Source organism: Gallus gallus, chromosome 2 (assembly GCF_016699485.2).
Source record: "Gallus gallus isolate bGalGal1 chromosome 2, bGalGal1.mat.broiler.GRCg7b, whole genome shotgun sequence".
In the NCBI taxonomy this organism is placed as follows: Eukaryota; Metazoa; Chordata; class Aves; order Galliformes; family Phasianidae; genus Gallus; species Gallus gallus.
In genome coordinates, this window is record NC_052533.1 from 100,719,936 (window position 1) to 100,746,992 (window position 27,057).

At 37.2% G+C, this 27,057-nt stretch overlaps 1 protein-coding gene across 2 annotated transcripts in view; it reads right to left on the reverse strand.

The window, feature by feature from the left end:
* SMCHD1 (structural maintenance of chromosomes flexible hinge domain containing 1) overlaps positions 1-27,057 on the reverse strand; it is a 72,458-nt gene that overhangs the window by 5,988 nt on the left and 39,413 nt on the right. For both annotated transcript variants that reach the window (XM_015277952.4, XM_015277951.4), the window contains exons 28-43: positions 26,514-26,632; positions 25,627-25,794; positions 24,362-24,487; positions 21,094-21,173; positions 18,592-18,749; positions 16,981-17,096; positions 15,919-15,980; positions 12,983-13,070; positions 12,545-12,676; positions 7,592-7,741; positions 4,594-4,720; positions 4,306-4,425; positions 2,680-2,765; positions 1,632-1,754; positions 1,169-1,359; positions 604-713 (exon numbers count right to left, since the gene is read on the reverse strand). In XM_015277952.4, coding sequence (XP_015133438.2) covers positions 604-713; positions 1,169-1,359; positions 1,632-1,754; positions 2,680-2,765; positions 4,306-4,425; positions 4,594-4,720; positions 7,592-7,741; positions 12,545-12,676; positions 12,983-13,070; positions 15,919-15,980; positions 16,981-17,096; positions 18,592-18,749; positions 21,094-21,173; positions 24,362-24,487; positions 25,627-25,794; positions 26,514-26,632 — 1,956 coding nt within the window. The remainder of the gene's footprint in view (positions 1-603; positions 714-1,168; positions 1,360-1,631; positions 1,755-2,679; positions 2,766-4,305; positions 4,426-4,593; positions 4,721-7,591; positions 7,742-12,544; positions 12,677-12,982; positions 13,071-15,918; positions 15,981-16,980; positions 17,097-18,591; positions 18,750-21,093; positions 21,174-24,361; positions 24,488-25,626; positions 25,795-26,513; positions 26,633-27,057) is intronic.

A 27,057-nucleotide genomic window follows, 5' to 3' on the forward strand; every position in this document is an offset into this window, starting at 1 on the left:
ACAGGAACATTTTAACACTGGGAATTTTATACGTATGATGAAAAACTTACTGAACTAACTATAGATTCTAACTTTCTATATAAATATCTAATTAATTTAAGCAAAGGAATGTTGCAAAAGGTAGGTATTGCTACACTGTTAGAAAGAGCAGGGGAATGCAGTTCCCTAAACTGGAATCTACATAAAAACTGAAAGATTATTCTTGTAAATATTTAAGCATAACAGATACAGTCACATACAGTTTGGTCAGAATCTATATTAACCTGTGCATTACATACTTTTGCGAGAAGAAAATTAACGGAAGTGATAACTTCTGCAATAGTTAATACAAAGCTAATATGGTGTTCAGGTTCTGTTTGGATGTACTGGGGAATTGGATAACGTATTAAACGAGACTGTGGTCACTGCTGGTATTTTCACAGCTGCTGTCTGCAAGTACTTAGCACTGATGTCACACTCCTTATATCTGCAAGTCTCATAAGGAATGTACACTGGTATTTGCAAATCATATGTCCTAATGAAGATTACTGAATAAGTTTTCTTTTGTGCTGTTTCTCTTATTTATTAAAAAATTTAAAAAAATATGTATTTAATATCATTCACCTGTTTGACAATGCTCTACATTATCTGGAAATGTTAACAGATCTCTGGCAAATACAGGATTTCCAACAGGTCTGAAGCAGATTTTTCCATTTCTTAAGTGAGGTAAAGGCCTGGTTAAAGAAAAGGGAGAGTGAGGAAGAAAAAGTGGTTTATCCTTATTTCATTATTGCTTCTAACCATTTACTCAGAAATCTCAAACTCAACTGAATGCATTTTAGCATTTCCATATTATAGAATAAATTATCTCAACAACCAATTTTAGGGATTGTAATTAGAATTAGATTTCTAAAAAAGTTAGAATATCATTGGAAGCACTAGAATTATTAAACAAAAAAAAGTTAATGCTCTACTGCTCTAGTAAAAAGGTAGAAATGAATAAAGCAAATGGAACTTTGTCTTTTCAGGAGCAACATCCTATTAAATAAAGGGAAGCATTTAGTTAAATATGTAATGCTAGGTTTTCAGCTAAAATTTCAAAGGACATGCAGAGTTTTACAGAGCCAGAAATTTTACACTCTCAATCTTTAATGAAGTTTAAAAAAATAGGAGAAAAATTTCCCCCTACCTGTTCCAATCAGGGAGTGTCTTCTTGTAAATAGAATCAAGAGGTAACACTTGCTGTCGACCTTGCGTTTCATCAAAAATAGAACGAGCAGCTTCAGTAGTCAATGTGACTACACAGTCCATGTCGCTGGCCAAATGCCAAGAGATAACTTTTGCTGCTTCATTATCCTCAATTTGTGCTAAATGTGCAATCTGTACCACAAAAGTTAGAACAGTCAAAATAGAAGCCAAGACCAGGTCCCCTTCTCATACCAATCACAATCCTCCTGCAACTTCAATCAGACTTATAAGTCCTCCATTGACAGCTTTGTAAGGACAGCTGGTCATTGGACGGGATGCGAAAGTTTTCTTTTTCTTATTACTCCTCAAGAACTACTGAGATATTCAGCTGGCTAATTTTTCCATCACTACCACTTCCTAGAGCTAACAAAACTCATCTGAAGGTTCTCTGGGAGAAAACTCACCTTCCCTAAAACATCTTGGTTGCCTTTTGGATAGTTTGGAAGGGTACAAGTCCGCCTTGGCTGTTTCATTACTCCATCCCGATCCAACATCTTTTGTTTTATGAGAGAATCTACATACTGAAGCTGAGAATTGAAAATTAGAGTTAGTGAGCAATAATCACAGGGCCAACTTGCAGAAGCAGTTATTTTATTTGCTGTGGATCACATTCTAAATAAAATATTTCAGTAATCTGTAAATGTATAGGGGACCACAGCGCATTGCAGCTATAAGCTTTTGTATTACTATACCTTTTTAAGATTTTGGGATCTTTTCAAAAAGAGTTACTGGATCTTAATTACAGCCAAAACTGAAGAAAATAGCGGGAATTGGTAACCATGAATGTAGAAGAAGAAACCATTTTAGAAAGGGAATGTGCCCAGGCCTGGGGAACTTCGGTTTCCCTGTTGTATAATCTATTGATTTGGGGTTAATAACTGTAACTCATTATAATTAGATCTAAAGATAAGGAACAATTTACACAATTATTTTTTCAAAACATCAGTAGTTTAAAAAATTTCTTAAAAGACTTCCTTAAAGTATAATTGGATCTTTATGGAAAGTTAGTAGGGGGATACATTGCCCTGAATCTTTCAAACATACTCTTACGTCAGCTTTTGCAGCAACATATGAAATGCTCTACTGTCTGAAAAGTAAGTGTTTTCGTTTGGTCTATTTATTCCAGAATATATCTAGCATATACTGATAAGCCTTTAAAAACCCTTTATTAAAAAAAGAATTACCAGAAAACTACTGCTAACCTTAGCAGAAATGCAAAAACAACATCAGAATACAGAAGTATAAAGTGGAGAGACAGTGAGACTAGCTGAACAGTTAAAAAAAAAACAAAAACAACATGGTAATGATCTATACATTTTCCTCATGGTTTAAATTTTCAGTTAGCAGGTGTATGTAATTACTAGCATGATTCAGTAATTATGCAGAGATCGTATTAAGATTTAGATTTATTTTCAAGGTGCTATGAAGCTTAGAGTAAGGAAAAAGCCATACTATGTTTGTCTCTGGTAGTTCAATCTGGTGTTTCCTCAGCTCATTCTTCAAGTGAGTTTCTCTTGTTTCAGCTTCTTTAACCTGACCTGAAACCAATAAAATCAGGAGATAATTAGGAGATATCAGAAATCAAGGGAATACTTACTGCAGATTTTCTTACAACTGTATTTTCAGTATTTTCAGACTTATGCCACCCACAGTTGACGATATCTATACTTCTTAGTTCCAGCACAGAATATCAGAATTTGTCCAAACAATCTTATGCTTTTCGTAAGTAATTTCAGCGGAAGTCATCTCCTCCAGCTTCATGAAGCAACAGAGCTAGCACTCAGATGAGTCTGAGAATATAAGCTCTTTTTTCCTTCCATCCTCAATTATCTTTCCAAGTCCTCCAACAGAGAAAATGACAGGAAGACTGTTAGCTAGCACTACCCTCTCTTGTTTTCTACATGAAAGGCCAGTTCTGGGACACTGGCTCCTCAACTTATACCTCACCTGAAGCAATTCTGAAAAAAATAAAGAGGTCCCAGAGAATTGTAGGCTTGCTGATGTGACTTCCATCTATAAAGAAGGGCCGTAAGGAGTATCTGGGGAACTACAGGCCTGTCAACCTGACCTCGGTACCAGGGGAAGTTATGGAGCAAATCATCTTAGGTGAGATCACATGGCACGCACGTGGTGTCCAGGAGATCAGGCCCAGCCAGCACGGGTTCATGAAAGGTCATGCTTGACCAACCTCATCTCGTTCTATGACTGGGTGACCAGACTGGTAGATGAGGGAAAGGCTGTCCGTGTAGTCTACCTAGACTTCAGCAAAGCCTTTGACACGGTCTCTCACAGTATTCTCCTGAGGAAACTGGCTGCACGTGGCTTGGACAGGTAATTCACTTCTTTGGGTAAGGAACTGACTAGAGGGCCGTGCCCAACAGGTAGTGGTTAATGGAGTTAAGTCCAGCTGGTGACCTGTTACAGTGGTGTTCCCTAGGGGTTGGTACTGGGGTCCATCTTGTTTAATATCTGTATTGATGACCTAGATGAGGGGATTGAGTGTACCCTCACTAAGTTTGCAGATGACACCAAGTTGGGAGGTGGTGTTGATCTGCCTGAGGGTAGGGAGGCCCTTCAGAGCAGTCTAGATAAGCTAGATGGCTGGGCTGAGGTGAATGGGATGAGGATCAACAAGGCCAAGTGCCGGGTCCTGCACTTTGGCCACAACAACTCCATGCAGTGCTATAGGGTTGGGGCTGAGTGGCTGGATGACTGTGAAGAGGAAAGGGACCTGGGGGTGCTGGTTGATACAAATAATTGCTTTCACACTGCTTTTAACAAACTTCATAAGTATTATATTTGCTGAAGAATGTATAGATAAATGATGAATATCTAGACAAGTTTTGAATAATGAGCACAGGGTCAAATGCACAAAAGAAAAGTAACATTATTCATACGTATGTATGAATAACTTTTTGAAAGAGAATTATCTATACAGTTAATTCCCTAAAATTTCCTGCTAATGTAAAGCACTTCCACTCCCCTCTAATTAATCTCAGAACTTCAATGCTGATTTTTCCCCTTAAAGGAAAAAAAAATATTGCCAGGAAATTTATTTATATACTTGATTGCACTTACATCTCATTTCATTTACAAGCTGATTAGTAGTATCAAACCAATTTCTGTAAACACCTATGGACTGAGATAATTTGTCTCTCTCCCTCGTAAGTGTTGCCATCTGTTGTTGCTTCTTGAAATCTACATGAAGAAATACACAGATATAATTAGAAGAAAATACAGTAACACAGTTAATTTAAATATCAGCAAAAATCTATTAGGCTGTTACACAGTTTTTATGTAGTATTAGGGAATTAAACATAGTCTGTTCTAGGGACAAACAAGCATTGTAGAGCAACTGAAACATACCATTGTAAAACATAAATGACAGACGGTATGGTTCCAAAGGTTTTTTCAAAGCTGGCAGATCTGGCTCAAATACAAGAATATATTCAGTACTATCTCTTCCAGGACTGTTTTCAGCCAGCACTAGGTTCTAATTTAAAAACAAACAAAGAAACGTAAGTTGAGGATAATGCATAAAATAAAATAAACAATGTTCAAATAATAAAATTTATAAAATTACCTAACACATAACGTATATATGATACTATTACAGATTTAAATATTGGCTTGGAAATATCTTCCATTTCCTATACATTCAATTTCCTAATAAAAATAAGTAAAATATGAAGATTTAGCAGTAAGTATTTTGTTATTTAAGAATTGAAGTTGCTTTACCTGCTGAAAGTCTTATTATTTTTAGCTATATATTTCATTGGAGAGACATATGGTCAGAAAAAATATTTTCTGCACCATCCCATAGGCAAAATTTCCTCAGATGTACTTCATACAGCATCGTGAACAAATGTAAACAGAACATTAAGAACCAAATACATAAACACAGGGAAGGAAAAAAGCATCTATTCCCAGTTCTGAATTAAACTTACTGCTGTTAACATGGAAGTAGACAGCATGTCCAAAATGAATCAAAAGTATAGATCTAAGCACTGACAAGAACATCCAATTTCTCAGAAATTTCTTATACATATTAAAAAAAAACCACCAAACCAAAACCCCTCTCCTTTCTTTATGAACACAGGAAATATTATAAAACCATAAAGAATGGTAATTAGAAGTAAAATTAATGTAAATAATATTTAAATGTGCTGTTACTTTGGGAAAGGTATCATGCATAAAATGAATAATGTTTATAATAAAACTCATAATGTTTCCACCTTTAATGTATAGAAATTGCTACTCAACTGGCCAAATCAAGAGAGAGGTGGTTGCAGCCTAAAAGAAGAGAGAAATATACAACCTTCAAAGATAGTCTTCACGACTTTCAAAAAAAATTGCAGCTATGTATTTAATCAGAATAAGTCTGCAGCAGAAATACCTTTTCCTTTGAAAATTTATGCTAATAAATATCTAAACATTTTCCTTCATTAAACAAATTTAGCATTCCTGAACCTCCACACAGAGGTAAACATGTCAAGATTATCACCTGCATTACGTTGATGCTAGTTGTACATGATTATAGTTCTTAACACTATGCAGCAACTTCAAGGTACTTCAAAAAACACATTTTTTCCCCCTCCCCCTCCAATTACTAATCATATGAAAAGTATGTTAAAACACAACCAGCAAATAATCCTTTCTGCATGAGTTTTGTGAGTTGCCTAAGTCAGAGAACTCACTGCAAATAACACAACCATAAACTGCCTGAAGAAGGGATTCATTGAAATGGAATTGCTGCCAATGGGAGAGTAGGGAACAGAAACTACTGTCAAAAGCATTAGAATTTCACCAGATCACAGTGAAGAGGCAGCAGAACACCAAACAAAAACCAAACCAGCCCAGCAAAACGCAAGCAGAAAGAAAAAACATCTGCTTACAAAAAAAAGCCAACCAACAAATGAACAAAACCAAACAACTCTTCCGCCTCTTCTGCCCCCTCAGGTTACACAGGTTGTTAGATTAGACACTGATGCGAGACTGGAGTAATTATGTCACAACGACTCCATGGAGGTTCCTAGTACATGAAGGAATTGCTGATTCCTACATCGATTCCTACATCCTCCTACAGCGAGGAGTCTGAAAAATTATTCTGTAATTTTATCTGACCAGGCAGAGTCCACTCTGAGGCTGTTATTCACCTCAACAGTATGAAGTTATGTAAAAAAAAAAAAAAAGTTTAAATTTCTACCACAGGTGTAGATGCAAGATTAGTGGAGAAAAGTGCTATTTTATTAGACTACTGGTTATGGTAGACCCACTACTTTTGCATTTTTTCCATCCACTTGCAACAGAAAAACATGTTCACAAAACTTCTGTCTCTGAAACACGCACAGGAATCCTCAAAGATACACAGAATAACAGAACTGCTTTGAGTTTAATTGGATATCTTATTTAGATCATAGGAAATAAGGTAACTGGAACACGGCTGAGAATGTGGAAGCTTTTGTCAGAGAAACAGAAGATCCCTATGGAATCAGGGACTGGGAAATGTATTACTCTTGAAACACGCGTGGGGAACAAGAGAAACTCAAGAGTGCACCATAAAACGGTTAGTACAGTGATTTTATCCAACTGCCTACATTCAGTCTATGTTATTTTTGTTGCAGATCAGAGTAGATCAGAGCTTGAAATTGTTCAGCAAAAAGCACTTGCTCACATTAACTGTATTTTTCTGTCCTTGATTATTATTGACAGACAATTGATTATTCTATGTCATTAAGTTTCATCTATACAGTTCCATGAAAGTAGTTGATGTACTGGGTAAAACACAGAAGACATTTGTATGAAGGATTTGTACATTTCAGTGATTCCTCTAGGGTTTTACTGTGGTGATTTCCAAGACAGACTTTCTAATTGTTAAGGAGGATCTACTTATGTGAATCTACTTATATCTATCTCTTATGAGAATCTACTCATACATGTGAGGAAGTTAGACTAAATGACCATGAGATATTAAAGCCAGAGAATATTACAAATAATAATGTAAAACACAATTAATAATAAAAATTTAACTCCTAATTAGTAAAGCATTATTTATGTATGAAATTTAAATGAGATGAATCATCTGGATCATCCTGAATATGCTCATCTCTAATCAAGTTCTTGAACAGAAGCTTCCCCTGATTTGCAAGAATCATCAGTTTTAAGAATGACTTTCCTCCGCAATTTCTGAAAATCAGCAACCAAATAGAGAAGAAATATTTATCTTCATATCAAGAAGGCAGCCTACAACAAATGCTAATCCTCCACAGATGATGGCCAAGTGTAAGATCAGCTTTGAAATGGTAGGAAAATAGGGTTCAATAGATTTGTAGCTCATGGAACTGTGCATTTCATTCACACTTACAATTTCAGCTGATCCTCTGTCAAATGGGAACTCAATTGTACTGATCTTCCCCTGAAACTGTGGGATCTCTGTATCATCTTCATTGGGGCTCTTAATTTTTGCTATTATTCTTCCAACTAAGTCAGCTCCAGTGTGGTTGTTGTATTCATCCTGTAAGTAAAAAGACAGAAAAGTTAGCTTGGAGGATGAACAGGAACCAAAATAAGTAATTCATTTATAAAATCACAGGAAAATCTAAGTTGGAAAAGATTTTCAACAAAATCATCAAAGTCCAGCTATCAACCTGACCTACCAAGCCCTGATGCTAAACCACGTTCCTTAGTGCCATGTCCACACCTCTCTCAAATACCTGCACGGATGGGGACTCCACCACCTCCCTGAGCAGCTTGCTTCAATGCTTAACCACCCTCTCAGTGCAGAAGTTCTCCCTAGTGTCCAATCCAAACACCCCCTGGTGCAAACTGACACTGTTTCCTCATGTCCTAAGAAAACTATAACCTTCTCATTGCAATGTCCTTTCAGATAGCTGTAGAGAGTGATGTTTCCCTTCAGCATCATTTTCTCCAGACTAAACAGGCTAAATTCCCTCAGACGCCCCCCATATGTATTTTTTCTAGTGCTTTTACCAGCTTCACTGTTCTTCTCTGCACATAGACCCAAAACTGAACACAGAATATTCAAGGCACCGTCTCATCTGTGCCACCTACAAGGGGACAATCAATTCCTTAAGTCCTGCTGGCCACATTATTTCCAGCGCAGGCCAGGACTGTTTTCTCTCTGTTGCACTGTATTTTCAGCAGACATCTCAGAAGCTGAAGTCTCCCATGAGAAAAAGGACTAGCAATCGTGCAACCTCTCCTAGTTGCCTGTACAGTATTTCATCTGCCTTTTCATCCTGGTTGAGTGGTATTACTAATAGATATCCACCATAACAACAGCTTTATTGGCCCCTCCCCCTGACATCTACCCATCTCTCCTGTAGAGGCTGTAACCATCTAACACAGTACTCCAGGCAAGCAAGCTGTCCCATCACATCTTGCTGAGAGTAATGATATCATAGCACAGAGACTTAACTAAAACTTCCAGTTCCCCTATGTATTGGGTGTACTCTGACAGTGGAGGGACTGTGGAGTGGCCTCTGTGAGGAAATGCCAGGGTTACCCCATGCCAGATACAGCCAGTTATAGCTGGCTCCAATGGCCCACTGCAGGACAGAGATCCTTCTGAAGAGGTGCTCCAGGCACTAGAGTAGAAGTTCCCCAGAAGCCTCTTATGAGACCACAATGGGGGAAGTGCAGTCCACTGGACTGCAGCCTGTGGAGAGGATCATCGTGGTGCGGCATCTGCACTGCACACATTTTAGGACCCTAGGAAAGAGCAGATGGCTAGGCCTCAAAAGAATTATGGTCTGTGGAAAGCCCACAGGGGAGCAGATTTTTCCTGAAGGGCTGCAGCCTGTGCAGAGGTCCCATGCTGGAAAAGGGCATCAGAGAAAGGAGGAAGGAGTGGCAGAGAGGAGCCGTTATGGACTGACTGTAAACCCCATTCCTTATTCTCCCTGCTCCTTTGGGAAGGAAAATGGAAGAGTCAGGAGTGAAACTGAGCAAAGGGTAGATGACAGTATTTTTTATGTTTTTTTTTTTTTTTTTTTGCCTTTGTTTCTCACTACCCAAATCTATTCTAACTGGCAATAAACTAAATTAATATTCCTCAGGTTGTGCCTATGGTGGTAACTGGTTAGCAATCTCCCTATATCCCTGTGAACGTTCAAAGTTCAGGAAATCTGATGTTTTGTTAAGGAAGATGCCATGACAAATTGACTTCTGGAACAAAAATCATACATGCAGCAGAAGTTTATCTCTGTGATTTCCCACTAAAATCTGGAAACATGTTTTCCTGCAACAAGAAATGGATTTTAATTGAGATATCTCAAAGCAAGGACTGCACGTTTATGTTTTGGTTATCTACAGGTAAAGAACAACAAGCTGCACCAATCACAGATTTACATCTTTTTTGTGAAGCTAATACACAAAATTGTGTAACGAGGCCAAGAGAACTCCGATGTCAGAGAGCAGCAACATATCTAAAATATAACATTAAATTACACAAGCTTATTTCTGCAGCCTTGCCTACCACAGTTACTGGATGGCATTAGAAGTGACATTTAGCATTCTGTACATGCAGGAGAGCACAGAAAAGAGGTATCTGAGACTTGTTCTTCTACAGTATTTCTGGATTTGCAGATTACTGAGAAGGCTCAGTATAACTGAAATTTCTCCTGCAAAAACTTCCACTAACACCAAATCTATAAAAAGTTTTAATGAAATTTGTATAATCAAATTAATACTTTCATCCTTGACCCTGTAAGCTGAAAGGATGCCCCACATGGGGAAATCCTGAGTGATCAGTCAGTATGTTTACTTTTATCTCTGATTCACACAGTTTATACTTGACTGACTGACAGTCTCTCCATTCAAATCTGCTTGGACAGATAAGCTTCCTGAATGTCAGGAAGAACTGCTTTGTTGCCTCTGTGCGCATAAACACAAACACCTCTTATTCTGTGGCTGGGGCGGTCTTTCATTCCTGAGGGAAACTGGGAATATTCTGTAAAAATGAAAATGGGTAATTCTCTTTTGGGCGGTTATAGATTAAAGATGTCATCGTGAAAGACAGGTTATTCCTAAATTTGCATGCACATACCACATTAACCTGGAACTGTAACTTTCCAGGGCAGGTCTCTTATCAAATACTTAATGCTTACTAAGAACATTAAGTAAGGAAGTAGAATCACAGAATGGTTTGGGATGGAAGAACCTTTGAAGATTACCTAGTCCAACCTTCCTGCCATGATCAAGGATGGCTTTCACGAGATCAGGTTGTCCAAAGTCCTATCCAACCTGACCTTGAGCACTTCCAGGGATGGGGCATCCACAACTTCTCTGGGCAACCTGTTGCAGTACCTCACAACTCGCATAGTGAAGAATTTTTTCCTTGTATCTAAAACTACCTCTCTTTTAGTTTAAAGCCATTACCCATTGTCCTTACCATGAACTTGTAAAAGAGTCTCTTTTCATCCTTCTTAGAATCACAAAATCACAGAATCAGAATCACAGAATTGTAGGGGCTGGAAGGGTCCTCCAGAGATCATGGAGTCCAATCTCCCTGCAAAGCAGGCCCCCTACAGCAGGCTGCACAGGTAGGTGTCCAGGAAGGTCTTGTGTATCTCTATAAGCCTTATATCTCTTAGAAGCCCCTCTCAAAGTACTGGAAAGCAACAGTAAGGTCTCCTCAGTTTTCCCTCTTTCATGATTTCTTTGTAGAAATGTTCCAGCCCAAATTTGTGTGGCCTTCCTCTGTACTCACTCTACTAAGACCATTTTCTTTTTATGCTGGGGGCCCCCAGCACTGTGCTGAACACAGTACTCATGAGAGCAGAGCAGAAGGGGAGAATCACATTCCTCAATCTGCTAGTCACACTTACTTGATGCAGCCTCGGATATGACTGGCTTTCTGTGCTGCAAGTGTGTACTCAGAACTCAAATTTTTCATCCATCAGTAACCCCAAGTCCTCCTCCACAGGGCTGCTCTCAATCCACTGGTTCCCCAGTCTGTACTGATGTTTGGGATTGCCCCAACTCAGGTAAAGGACCTTGCACTTGGCCTTGCTGAACTTCATGAGGTTTGCAAAGGCCCATTTCTCAAGCCAGTTAGGTTCCCTCTGGATGACATCCCTTTCCTCTGAAATGTCAAATGCACCACACAGCTTGGTGTCATCAACAAACTTGATGAGTGTGCACTCAATCTCTCTATGTCATAATTAAAGATAATAAATACTACTAGTCCCAGTATGGACCCCTGAGGGATACCACTCGTACCGATCTCCACCTCAACACTGAGCCTTACAACCACAACTCTTCAGATAAAGCTATTCAGTCAATTTCTTATCCACTGAATAGCTCACCTTCCAAATCCATCTCTCTCCCGTTTAGAGACAAGGATGTGTGGGACCATGCCAAAAGCCTTACAAAAGTTCAGGTAGATGACAACAGTTGCTCTTCTGATGTTCACTGATGTAGTTCTTCCATCACAGAAGGCCACCATATTGGTCAGGTGCAATATGCTCTTTGTGAAGCCATGCTAGCCATCTCAAATCATTTCCCTGTCTGCTGTACATCTTAAAATAGCTTCAGGGAGGATCTGTTCTAAGATTTTCACAGGCATAGGGGTGAGGCTGACCAGTTTCCAGGGTCTTCCTTTCTTCTCTTTTAAAACATGGGAGTGATGTTTCTCTTCTCCCAGCCACTGGGGACTTCACGTGACTACTATGCTTTTCAAATATGATTGATAGTGGTTTGGCAACAGCATCAGACAGTTTCCTCAGGATCCTGGAATGCATCTCACAGGGTCCCTCAGACTCAAGTATATTCAGGTTGATCCAAAGGTCTTGAGTCCAATAATCAATCACAGTGGAATTTGCTATCTCAGTCCCTGCCTTGAGGTTAAGGGACATAAGAGACTTGAGAGGAGTGGGTAGAGTGACTGCCAGTGAAACTGAGGCAAAAAACAAACAAACAAACAAACAAAACAAAAAAACTTTCGCCAAGTCTGTTGCCATCAGTTTAAGAATCTTTTAGTATCTTTAGTTTGAATCTTTGAAGGCTTTTTTAGTTTTGCTTTCAATTACTGTAACATGTAGAGGTGTTATTTAGGGACATGGTTTCATGAGCATGGTGGTGATGGGTTGGTGGCTGAACTACATGATCTTAAGAGACCCTTTCCAACATCAATGATTCTATGATATAAAATAAAATAAACATTTAATGGCTTTAGCCATATTTATTAATAAGTTAAAACAGAAGACAAGACAGTAGCAATGCTTTACAGCAAAAATCAACTCATTTTTAGCGGTCATATTCCCTTAATGATGATTTTGTCTAAAAGTATAGTTACCATTATGTGGAGGCATAAATCCTTGACCAGTGTACGGCTAGTGATTGTTCGAACATTGGAAACTGTTGGAGTAGCTGGTAAAGAATCAGGTAACAAGCGGACTGGGTCATTAGGTACAACTTCAACTACAATCTATCAGAAAAGAAAGAGGAATAAAATAAACAAATCAAAATGAAATCTGATAGAATTCATGGCAATTCACCTACACACAGCAGTTGCTCAAAAAATACTGAAACAAATGCATGTGAAATTTACTGACAGTCCTGAAGTATATTTAGGATGATCATAAAGCAGTTCTACTAGGTTACAAATCAAGTTCTGTTACTCTCCCAAACTTCTGCTTAATTACAGAAATATAATTTTTTGCACAGTATCACAGTATTTGATGGTTCTCTATTACACATTCTTGGCTACATGTGATTAATTATACTTTCAAACCTGTTCACTGATGAGCATGTTTGTCTTATCCATTGCAAAAGTAAACTGGATACTGTATGCGCCCACTCTCTCTGGAATCACTTTATCCCTAAAGTGATTTAAAAAACAAACAAACAAACAAAAAACACAAACAAAAGTTGAAGTGACAAGTAAACAAGTATGCAAGCAATTCAAAGTTTGAGTAGCCTTCCTAACTGGGTAGAATTATGTTAATATATGTAATATACATATTATATATGTAACATGTTAACACGTAATACTCCTCCATAATAACCTTCAACAAGAAGGCCACGAAAATTTGTCAGGAACTCTTCTAGAATCAGTTTTTTGGAAAGTTAGATGAGGAAAGTTGCCCCCAAGAGTTTGCCTCAAGCAATTGACAGGACATTTGTTGTGGCCCCATTATTTAGAAATCTATTCTGTTTTCACAATGAATCCAATGAATTCTCATAAAGCTACTGAAATGGAATGTAGAGATATTTAGATCTTCGACCACAACAAGTTCTCTCAAAATTCAATAATTTGGCTTGAGTTTACACAGCATCTGAGATTCCTTCTGCTACACAGAAATTGTACAAAGTTGGGTCATCACCAATGGCCAAAGTTGAATATATTGAGAGAGAATCCCTAACAACAAAATATGAAGGAAAGACGGATGCCTGCATTTCTGTGGACAGAAACACAACTTCACCTAGCAAGGAAGGCCACATCCTATCTGGATGACTGCTGCAGTCTTCCAATGAACACAATGGACAGTAGTGACTTACAAATACTTATAAACCTTTGAGGAGATGCAAACAGCTTCTAACCAAGACCCAGATAATGTTTTGAGATTCTGAACTGTGACAATCTTGAATTGGCTCAGAATTGGATTCTTGCTTTCAAGACACTGTCAGTTTCTTATCTGTTTTGTCAGTAACAGCAATTTGTTTCCTCTGAATTTTTTTGAAAAAGAATAAGGTGCAAGATTCCCAGAAATGGTTAATCTAAAATAAATAAATAATCGCAAAGTTTTATCTATCTGTAGATTGGGGCATGGTTTTTCTGTATATCGTATAGAGCAACCACAGTTCTACTTTCTTTTCTACATTTTATCCAGGTTTAAGTCTTAAAGTAGCATCTGCCTTGTCGGGATGCATTAACTGCATTACTGAGTTGTAAATAATCTGCTACAGACCTTGGTGTGGCTGAACAACATCTAACCAGACATAAGCTTTAGGAAAAGAAAAAATTGCATTATCGTTATACAAACTAAGATTGCATTAGGTGCATCCACATTGCTAATCTAGCATTAAGTAGATGATAACCATCAGTGACTATGCCAAGGAAACAGAAATGAGAGAAACCAGGTGGTAGACAGTGATGTCATTACAGACACTAGCAGCAATGACTAACATACACTTTCCTAAAAGTAAAGCTTAATGATTAGTCTCTATCAACTGTTAGTTCTCTCAAATCTTTCAGAAAGTTAGGGAGTTTGAATTTTAGACATTTGTAGCCAACTAGGAAATAAAAGACAATGATGTCAAGATTTTTGTAATTCCAAATTCCACTCTGTGCAAGTTAATTTCTATTGTACTCACCTATTATGTACTTCCCCTGTGAGAAGCACTATGTAGGTGAATGCGATATGTACTTGTTTTCCTGAAGGCACAAAGACACTACACAGTGTGTCTTGTTTTAATAATGTTTTAGTGGTTTCTTATGTTTTAGCTACATCCATTACCAACTGTTTCTCAGAATAAGCAATGTCATAGAAATGCATCTTGGTAGAAATCTGCATCGATCCTCAGTTTCTGGAGAAGTTCATTTTATAACTTTCCACTAGCCTTAGAGAAAGCTCTGCTCTCTTAAAAGCAAAACTGTAATCTTATTCTGGAGTCTTCCTTTGCTACAGCCATAAAACACAGCCTTAAAAGGCTGTGGAATCTTGAATGTCTTTGTCTTAAAGACCGAGATCTCAGTAATAATACCAACTGCCGTGCCTAAATAGCTAAAACTCCTCTTGAGATGTACTGTAGTTTTTTTGTGTTAACTGTAAACTCTAATGCAGAGGACTTCATATATAAATAAATTACATTGGTGAACACCACCTGAGAAGCTAAAAGACTGAATAAATGAAGGTTATATCAATTGCTTTCCCAAACAGTAGATTCTTGGCTGGATATAACAAAGGAAATAACAGATGGTGGTAAATTTACATTGTATATCATGCTGAGCCAGAACTTTGGATTTGATCCTCGTCTAACCTGCTTCCTAGGAAAACAAAGCTCCTCTGTTCTTTTTATGGAAGAACCACAATCAGCTGTGCAACACTGTTATCTGCTGCATAGAGGCGATCCTAAAGTCTGCATTCTAAAAACAAAAGGGAAGTCTAAAATCTGGAGACAATAGCTTGAAGCAGCAACCAAGACTACAACTATTCAACTTACCCCATCCTGTAGCATGCCTGCCAGACATAGATGTACAAGGAATGTGACAACCAGATGCCAGCATATCATGAACTCTAGTTCTACTGCCTGTCATCTAAGACACTGTCTCTGGCTGAAAAACCACTAAGCTCACAACAGCAAACTCATGGTTCAAGACTAACAGCTACCGAATGTGCTTAATCAGAGTTCAATCTGTTTTGTCTAACCTGCAATTCTAAAGCAGTTGAACGTTATGCTGAAGAGAATTAAGGAAGGTTACTACAGTTGTTGCATTGCTAGCATTTCTTATGTAATATACTGCCTTAGACTCTCATTCTCCCTTCTCACATTAAAACAAGTGTGAAATATATCTTGAGAAGAATACAATTCTCATACTCATCATAACATGCTAATACATTTCACATAGCACTGCATTATACTAAATCTTTAACAAAGTTATTATCAAAAACTACATATGTTGCACAGTAAGCTGCATCAGTAATTACAAATTAAGTGCTGTTATACCTGAAATAAAAGAAGCCATCTTCCTTGTCATCCTTTACTTTACTACAGCTAAATGCTGTAACCTGAAAGGATACATAAATGAAGAAATAACATTACACACTTGAAAGTATTTTGCTTATCAAGTCTTTATGATTTGAGTATAGATTGCTCTTCAAGTAATACCTCCTATTTATTTCCATTGAAACTACAACAGACATAAAGAACACAATAACACTGTTTGATACAGTAAACTCTCAGCTACAAAACATGACTTTTCAACATAGTCACCACTACTAGCTACCTGTTTTGGACAGTTACCAACGTGAGCCTGCATGCTAAGCTGGTAAAAATCTGCACCAGAGGTGGTAACCCACTGTTGCTGTTGCCACTGCTGAAATGCACCACCCACCAACTCACTGCACTCACATTCGCTGTTTGGTCTCTGTAAATGTTCAGCAAGCATTGATGAATGACAATGGATGCAATTTTTTCCACGTGGAGGAATTCAATGACACTCCCTTGCTTCATATGCACTTCCATGTCAGATGCTATTTTTGTCAGACTGCCCCTCTGCTGCCATTCGTTGCACACCAATAAAATGTAATGGAATAGTGGTGGGAAAGTTCAACTTTTACTGCCATACTACCAGCATCTGCCTCTGATGTCATGGGCCAACATAGAAAAATATGAAGCATTTTTTTGGAGCAGCCCTCATAGCACTTATAGCATACAATAATTCAATGAGACTTCCTATAATTTAGATGCTACTTTCATATTCCTAATCCCAGAAGTCTATTTTTTGCAAACTCAGGGTCTCAGCTTTTAATAAGCTCCCTGCTATTATTCAGCTTCTGCAGAGTAGAAGCATTTCTATACTTACTGTAGTACTATACTGATATTTGAATAGTCTGACAGTTTGTAACACAGCAGACTGTCAAACAGTTATGGCTGATTAAAAATTCTTGTTATTTAAAATCTAGAAGAGGATACTGATCTAAATCAAATATGTGAAAATGTCCACTATAAAAATTTGTCCTTTGTTAATATTTTGATATCCATTTTGAAAATGTTTTGATGACTTACATCAGTTGGTATCCTATTTCCACTGCCCTGTCCTTTCCACATTTTCATAGAAATACGTGCTGGATTAATATTTTTGATAATATTGTCATCTTCAGAAAGAACACTAACCATAAAATCTGCAGAACGAAAGAAGATAATTATTTAGGATTATTTTTATTCAAAATTAAAATGACTAAACTTGATGAACTTCTAGATCTCACTCCTACCCAGGGGAAAAAATACACAAAACCCACATTTCAAATGAAACCCAAGCAACAAAAAATTGAAATGGCATGGAAATCAGTCTGCTCCTTGTCGTGCAATTAGATCAGATAACAATCCTTATTTAGGGAAAAAACAACAACAAAGCACCTGCATTATTCAATAAGTCCTTAAAAATCCCCACTAAATTCAAGTTTTCCTTTCCCAGGTTATCATCCTTATTAGAAGCAAGCCAGGTTGCTTCTCGCTCTTACAAAACAACAATCACTAGCTGGTTAAGTAGTTGATTTCTTTCTTCAAGGACTGGAAATCCGTATTTCCCTCTTCTTTCAAAAGTGCTTTAGACATTGAACTACTGGATAAAAAGGCACAAACTGCTACCATTTTCCCCCATCTACGAGCCACACTGTAATAAAAAGGACTCACGATACGAACCTTAATCAGTTTGGCTATTTCCTACAACTAATATGACATACTTAGTAGTAGGATATACAGACATATTTCACTCCCCTATTTGCTACTGACTGATTCTACAGTCAAAATATTCATCCTTTTAAATCCCAATCCAAATAATTTAGCTTTCCCTATAAACTCCACAGAAAGTTAATTGGTGTAAAAGAAAAGCAATGTAGGATAGAAGAAGGAAACCATTCTAATTGTAAATGCTGACTACTTTGACACTACTGCTACATATAGCTTTCAAGCATATAACTGAAGCTGCACTGTTCAAACAGAACTGAACTTTGAATATTGAAGGAGGATTGTGCCTTGATGTGTACAAAAAATTAAAGCATGATTACAGGTGTACCTGAGTTCACCAGTAAATTCAATAATTAGGACACTAATTCAACATAAGACTGTTAATAAGGAAATTAATATCTATATTTTATAATCAAAATTTAGTATCGCATCTACAATTTTAACTCCTGGAGCAGTTGTCTACTTGCCTTCTTCTCTCAAAACCTGGCTGACTTGTACTGCACATACTACATTTGAAAAATATATACTTTATGTAATAGTTACTTCTCTATTATTCTTAAATCTTCAAGTACTTAAACTCAGTGATGTTTGAAAAAGCACACTTGTTCACGTTGTCTGCAAGGTGGAAGCCTCTTTCAAGTTAGCTGCCATTTCCACTGTAACAATGGAAGACATGAAGAAGTATGACAGCCGCTTTCATTCACACGCTTCTCATTTTTTAGCTGTCTCACGAAAGCAGCCAAGTTCGTCTTCTGGTTCTTTAACTGTGTGGAATGGAAGTCCTGGGTTTATTTATAAAATTGTAAATGAGAATACCTTAACAGTGAGCAGAATTAGTATACTAATATCTGCTTACATGGAGAAATACTGGTAGCTAGAGACCTGATCTCCTTGGAAGACTGGTTTCTATCAAAGAATCCTTATACTTACCAGGAAAGGTGCCTCCTGCTGGAAAAGCAGCATTTTTGTCATATTTAACATTCAAGCGGACAGGCTTGTCGGGATCAGGAAGGACATTTAATGTAATAATAGGACACTCTAATGCAATCTTGTTGTATGAAGCTCTAAGCTGTAAAGTGTGCTCTCCCCTGAAATATAAAGAAATCATAAAAACTGTTATAAAATCTTTTTCAAAAGACAATTATCAACATACCTCAAATCTGAATCATATACACAAAAGCATAAGAAAAAAAAATCTTAAGAGAATTTCAAGATATCAGTAGTAAAGGGGAGAAAAAACAGAAGTGTTGAGGTGAAATTAGAAACACATGAATGAAGTAAAATCATAGTTTTAAGATACTCTTATGATAGCTTATTAAATTTAATTTTTAATATTTCATTAGCTTGATCCTTTCATTGCCTATCTGTAAGATGTTAGCAACTGCAGCTGCTATAAGCTGTGAAAGACAGTATGGTAGAAAGCAAGCGTAACTAATTAAAATGCTGTCTAAGGAAAAATCTGCTTTGACAGTTTCCAAAGAGAGAATGTGTTAAACACATATCTAGCATTGCAAGCATAGAATGACTTCGCTGCTATATAATAACTGTATGCTGGCTGTATTCCCCAGCCAGTTTTGATTGTGCTAAAAAGGTAGGGTGCTGCCACTGAATACACTGGTTTCTAGAAGCCAGTAATATACTGATAACTAATTTACCATCCATGAAGTTCTGTACATTACAAACACAGTTCGTAATATTGTTATGGATGAACTCCTGTAGGTACGAATGCAAAAATATTAATTAGCATAAAATACTTCAGAAGAAAAAGCACTTAGTGCTAGCTTCTAAGCTACCCAAAGCCTATCTGGTCTTGTAAGTAAAGTTCTTATGAGCTAAGCATGACCAACTTTTAATCAGTATTTCTCTTCAGAATTACCTTAAGTACTTGTAAAAAAAACACACTCAACAGACCTTTCCCATAAAACCGTTCTACAGTAGGCACTCAATTAACTTGTACTTCCTGGTTCCTGTCAGCCAGTAAAGAATCTTCAAATCTTTTATTGGTACCAGTGATACTTTCGATTTTTTAAATGGAAATACTGTCTAAAATTACTCAAAACTATTTAGATCTGTGTCTCATAAAAGCATGCCTCCCCAAGCAGGTAGTCACAGCACTAAGTTTGCCAGAATTCAAGAAACATCTGAACAACTCTCTCAGTCATACAGCATGATTTTTGGGTGGTCCTTTGTGTAGAATTGGACTTGATGATCCTTATGGGTCCTTTCTAACATGGGATATTCTACGATTCTATGTCTACTAATTCCTGATCTTGAGCATTCACGAAGAAAAAGGAAACAAACAAACAAAAAAAATAGCTTTCAATTCATTTTCCTAAGAAAACAAAATTTAGGTTGTTCCATCTCAATATATTTCCAGTTGAGACAGGCCAGTTGATTCAAAAGTTAAAAGAGAGACGGAAATCTTAACAGGCCAGAAGGAGTGCGTAAAAAAGCTGAATTACCACAACTGAGGAAATGGAAATGTGGAACACTAATCACTCCCCTACAGCTTTCTAGAAAATAGTAAGTGGTTAGGGCATAGAGTCCCTGGTCATTTTCTTCTTTATGGGATAAACAGTATTTCTGTTCACTACATGGGTTTACTATCCACTCAAATAAATAAATAAATAAATAAGAAAAGAAAAGAAGAATTACATTTAAACCCCAAACTAGCCACAGCTTGTGCTGAATCATGCTTAAGCAGCAAGACAAAACAGTTAGATGCAGGAAAAAACTCTAGTGTTATCAAGCAAGCCTCAGGGAGACAGGAAGTGCATAGCAGAACTGTAAGCATGAGGAAAATAAAAAAATAATGAATTTGAAAAGTTAGACAGGACATGTGAGTGTAAAGTGGATTCAGACAGACATGAAGAAGCAAGAGATACAGGACACAAACCTGCAGGAAATGAGACTTCATTATTTCTACTGCAAATAAGAAAATATTTTTGGTTTTCTTTCTGTTTTTCCTCACTAGAATTCTTTTAGACAATCTATCTAATCCTTTAAACACTGGTTAGCACCTAGAAGTGGAGTTTCAATACTCCTAAAACGTATTCCTATTTTAAAAGCATGATGTTCAGTTCTGGTCACTCAAAGGCTGTAAACTTCAAATGTTTAAAATGACTTACACATACAGTAGGCACAGCTTGGCAATCATAAGCTGTGTTTTACCATGACGAGAGAATCTAGACTTCAGAAAATTAGAGCAGCAACTTCTCCGAAGAAGGAAGAAGCAGCCATTCATTTTTACTTAGTTAAGCATTTAATTTCTTAAAGCTCGCTATGTGGCTTTCCACCAGCATCTAAATAATAGATGTCTGACCTTATCTCTAGACAATTTCCTGGTAGGTACATTATGAAATGCGCAGCTTAAATATATCCAGCAAGCGACATTTCAGAATTCAATTTTTCCACATAATTTTCACTACTTACCTAGGTGCATGAATACTAATAACTCCCAGGTTAGCCCTACCATTGTCATCTGTTTTATGTTGGTGGTTTGAAGGAACAATCTGTCAAAAAAAATATTTTTTTATTCTTTCAATGACACAGAAGTAGTATCAAGTCTTAGAATAACGTGTATATCTCATTCACCTACATACTGTCTTTCCATTTGAGTAAAGGTTGCTTTGAATTTTTGCACTCTAAATTAGGGAAAGATACACTACTATGAATATGATATTAAGATGCTTCAGAATTTTCTCTGCTAGTTTTTAAAGACATCCACTTTACCTGAACGAGGATACTGTCGTTCATTGATAGGTTTAAATACTTAATGGATGTTTTTTCTTTAGCTACTACTGATACTATCATGTCATCCATAACACATATTAACATAAGTATGTTTTCAGATTCTAAAACCTTCTATGAATTGTTAATTCCCTTTCAGTGTTTTTCCAGTCTGCGCGGAGGTTCCTGGGTAGCAAAAATTAAAGAATGATTAAACTTGAGTAAAAACAACAAAAGCACCTGTATCTCTCTTCCCATTTCCCCACTCTAGTCAAACTGTCAAAAGAAGTGAGATTTCCAGACAATTTACAAGTGTTACAAGTGATGAATTGTGGTACCTCACTAATCAATATTCAGTGACAAACAAAAGCTAATCTCTACACCAAAAGAAATGGTGTTTAACCAAACACTAATAAGTGACTTCTTGTCAGCACTGTTTTAGCATAACAACACAAATGCCTTACACATTTCCTGTTTACCTAGTACTTTAATCAGGTTTGGCTCTAATTTCTTTGAAGTCAACAGAAATTCTGCTACTGACTTAAAGGAGTTCTGGCTGAATCTCATGGTTATAAAATAATTCCCCATTACTCAATGGTGTTCTTCAAGATGAATGTTCTGCATGCTCCCTGTCTTTGCCACAATCACTCCTCTGGCACTGAAAGTGAAATCTTATGATTGACAGTACCACTAAGTCACATTTGTCCTTGCAAATTAAACAGCAGAGAAGCTATCATTGTACTTTTCTAAAACCAGAGAATTTGGAAACTATGGATGCCAGGATTCAGAAAATCTATCCTCTCAGAGAAACAGGTGGTAAATTTTAGAGAATGCTAACACATTCCTAACAGTACAGAGAAGCTATTTCTTCTGAAAATGGGCATGTACGCTCTCTTAGCCTTACCTAAGAAATACCTTGTCAGTGTATCAGAAGAACCTCAGATAGTAGCTTTAAAGTTTAGAGGGCAGCATAGGAAGCCATGGACACACTCTGAGTTCTTGTGTAATGAATTCCTCTCTAAAGAGGGAAATCAATTTTTTTACATAGATGACAAAACACAACAAAATCATACAAAAGTTTGTCATTGAACAGTATTTGGCATTGAATTGTCTTCCCTTTGCTATTTCAGCATAAACTTTGGAAGACTAAATGTCCAAATGTATGCCCAAAAATAGAACACTTGGAATAGGTGAAGTGGGCAATCCTCTTGCAAAATTGTTTTCTTTCCTAAATCAGTAATTTACATGAATGAAACTACTAAAGGAAAAAAAAAAAAAGAAAAAAGTGAGAGTTGATTGATAATGGATCAGCTATGGAAGCATGAATTTATCCTACCACATCATCACAGAAGGGCAATGGCAAAAAATGGGTACTTAACGGTTCAAATGGAAAGTAGCAATGTAAACATAGTTTGATTTTCTAGAAACACTAAGAAAATTGTCAGTCATTTTATATACTCTTCTGAAGACTATACTCAGTTTAGTAAAATCATTTTATATTTGACATTACTGCACATCACAGAAATCAGTGCGTTGCACATTTGCACTACTGGGTTGCACACAGGAGTTCAGAGATTTTACTGCTGAGCCACACTCATTTAGTTTTGTACCCATAGCACAGAGAATGGAGTACAGAAAATGTATGCTGCAACCACAGATTGCCAGTTTTAGGAGACTTAGAGGACAAGTCGTGAAATGTAAGAGGACAGCTTATCTGAGAATTTCAGTTCCCAGAAGCTTTTCATAACCTTTGGGAGAGTGTGCATACACACTATTTGAAATGCCAAGGCAAGACAGTTCTCCTGCAACCTGTAGGGTACGTCCTTTAACAGGGGCATTGGATTTTATGATTCCCAGATGTCCCTCCCAACCCCTACAATTCTGGGGCTCTCTAAAGACATTCTCCAAGATAATCATCAATACTGATCTGATGTCTGTTCAGCAAATATGCAGCTAGTTGCTCCACTAATGTATGACAGCATCACTCAGAAATCATTCCACTGTTGTTGAACTCAAGGAATATGGATGAAGGGCATGCAAACTTTCTAAGGCATGTCGCCAGTCTTCCGTGGAAGAAGGCATAAAGTTTGAAAATACAGCATACAGCAAAGTCTCTTTGATTAGGAACCACAATCACAGAGTGTTACTGCCAAGTTTGTACGTCCTCTCAAGAACAATGCAATCAGAAGCTTCACAGAGCTGCAGCTGCCTTCATAAACACACTAGGAAGGGCAAGCTAAAAAAAATTCTGAACTATGAGCCAAGCTTCTAGGGTAAGAGACAGAATAAAAACCTTCAAGATGTAAATAAGTGTCCTGAATAATAATAAGCAATATGTTGCATTCAGGATAATTAGGAACAAGAAAAACAATTAAGATAAGTAACAGTAGTATAGCTGAATTGGGGAAAATGTTAATGAATTATGAATTCTATAAAACTCCTTTCTTGGTATAGACCAATATGTACGCTATCTGATGCTCACAAAAAGGGGAGTAACTGCTTAATTCTGGATTAGATCATGCACTGTCACTGTTTTAAATTGGTTTATACTGCCAATGCTTTTCTCACGATAATCAAGTGAGAAGCAGAACGACTAATTAGTTTATGTACAGACCACCAGCCATACATTCAGGAACCACAATCAAAAGAACCACCAGACAAGAATGATTTGGTTGCCACTTTGGAAGAAAGGTTGAGCAGAAGATTAAGAAAGTACACTAATTACACTTGGATACCAGACTATAGGAATTTTGTTATGCTTGTGATTGTTATGATAAAAGGGAGCTGAGGAATCTGTCCTGGGAGCTGTTTACACTATTCACTGAAATTACTACCAAGTGAGATTAATTGTTCTTTGGCATCCTTACAACATGTTCATTCTTTTTTTTCAAAAATATCTTAATGAAGAAGAAATTGTAGACAACACCAATCTGTGTTTTGTGAGCAAAATTTCACAAAGACCTATGCTTACCTTTAGGTTGCTGCTCTTCATAAGACTGATTTTGACATTAGGTTCAGGGGATGGATTTCCCCACTGATCACACAGTTGAACAACAAGGGGCTTCAGCAGTTCTCTACCATTTATCACTACAACAGGCTGGAAGTTACACAAAGGCATTATTCTATTGTTTCAGATATATTAGACATTCATAGCATATCAAGAACACCCAAAGCAATAGCGTGTGCCTTTTTCATACTCTTAGACTCCTATAGCAGATAGGTCACGTCAGAATTGTAGAACTTCTGGAAGGCATTTCTAGAGTTCTCCCATTTGTATTCTTGTCATTGTAAGATGCATGTCTTGATTGAATTTAACGTGTTGCTTATGTTAACACAACTCAAAGGAAAGGCACGCTTATGCACACTTTCCTACTTCCTACAGAAGGAGCAAATGGCCTACAACTTCTTGTCTTTTGATAAACCTTGATAGCTTTTTAGATTAAAAATAGTTACAACATTCCCTTTGGTTTTCCATTTTCTACGGTGGTTTCCTTCTCCATTTTCCCAACACTTCAACCTTTGCACCCACTTCTGCTCACCTATTTTACTTCCTGCTGCAACTTAGCATTATCACTTGAATAAACAAACAAATAAAGGGTAGTTCAAAAAAATCCCCATCTGATAAAGTACACTACTCCACTTTCTGACTGTAAATGCTTAAAAAAAATTCTAAGTAAATTTGAGGTTCTTGCCCTACATCTAACAGTAACAAGTAAAGGAGAGATAAGCTGTTGCCCATTTCTATCATTAAAGGCAGCAGGCAAACAGTAGATCTAGCCTGTAGTAAAACTGCTGCACCAAAGAAAACACTGTGTAGAAAGGTGAATGGGTCAGGAAAAACAATTTAAGACATAATTAAGGAATGTAGTATTATGAACAGATATGAGTTAGTTCAAACCTGAAGTAAATGTACTTTTAAAAGTTAATGTGTTTAGTTAGCTGTTGTACGAAAAATCCTTCACATTTACTGTCACATTTGAAACCTATGCCTATATAACAGGCTTGCAAAATAATTAATTTTGCTCGTGTTATGCAGTCCTGAACAAAATACAAAAAGTATCTCTAGAGCTGTCATATTCTGACAGTTTTCAGAAGTATCATATTAAGAAGTCAGGGCTTTCATCTTTGCGTCCTGTGTTCCAAAAGCTCTGTAAATAAGACTAAAAGACTTGCTGATCAGACACCTCTTCCTACTCCCCTCCCCCCCTCAGCCAGGACAAAAGCTGTTTGATTTACCTTTTCTAACTCTGGCCAATCCATAATTTGCAATTTAGCAGGTGATCCTGCAGTTAAATTTACTCGGATAAAATCAGAAAATTCACGCCAAGCAAAGCACAGTTCCTTGCTTCCAAGTGCACAAGGTTTAAATCGAATCCCTTTGACTCTCATTGTAAATGTACTTTCCTATTGAGAAATAAAAATAAAATTTTATCAAGAACAGAAAAAGGGAAGTATATTTTTTTCATTCTTTTTACTACTGTATTTTAATATTTACACATACTAGACACTATTTACTGTTCCTACCTAAAAATTAAATACAAATTTGACTCCAATTTAAGTGGACTTCTTGGGTAAGAAATCATCATTATCAAACTCAAGCATTTGTCAGGGGCCTACTTTTCAATGCAAAAATTATGTATAATTTAGTTACATTTAGCATTTTAAAAGGAACAGAGCACATTTTAAATTCAGCTACGGCAGAAAATATCATTAATTCTTGAAAGGACTGTAAAATCAATTAAGCCACCATTTAAAAAAAAAAGAAATAACAAAAATACCAAACAACAAAACCCGTACAACTACCAACAAAAAAAGCCACAAAAGAAAGGACTACAAAGAAGAAAAGGTATAGAACAATGGACTGGAAACAAAAGCAAACCTAACTCTAGCTTAAAGTGGCCTGACCGTCATGTTGTACAGCTGCAAGAGTGATAAGAGTAGATAAGGCCACTCTATTCCTTAGAACGGGTTCTTAAGAATTTAGTATTATCTTTATAATGCTTACCACCTAACATTTAATTTCACTATCTTTACACAATTTTGGTTTAATTCTAACAGCAAGAATTAAGAGATATCACCACACATAGGCCATACAGACATAAATCACGTAGTATCTTATTTACCTGCCAAGTTATTTGCAAATTTGATTTATCAAGTCCAGGCCCCGCAACTCCTAGGTAACCTATACATGCAGATGTCACTGTTTGAACCTGATTCCCATACTGATCTGTGATCATTACATCTGTTAGGAAGAACATAATTTATTACGACAACTAAGATGCATACTTTGGCAGCTGCTTTAATGGAACATTATGCAACATACAGAATGTAAATGTACACAATATACACACACAATACATAGAAAACTTACATGAGTATCACAGACCCACAGAATGGCTGAGATGAGCAGGGCCCTCAGGTCCAACCCATTCTCTAGTAGGGCCACCCAGAGCAGGGTGCCCAGGCGCATGGCCAGGCGGCTTCTGAAGATCTCCTGCTATAGGCAGGGACACCTCCCTCAAGACCAGATTGCTCACAGCCCCAGCCAGCCTGGCTTTGAATGCTTCCAGAGAGGGGGCATCCACAGCCAATCCAGGCAACCTGTTCTAGCATCTCACCAGCCTCACAGTAAAGAGTTTCTTCCTAATATCTAGTCCAAATATATCC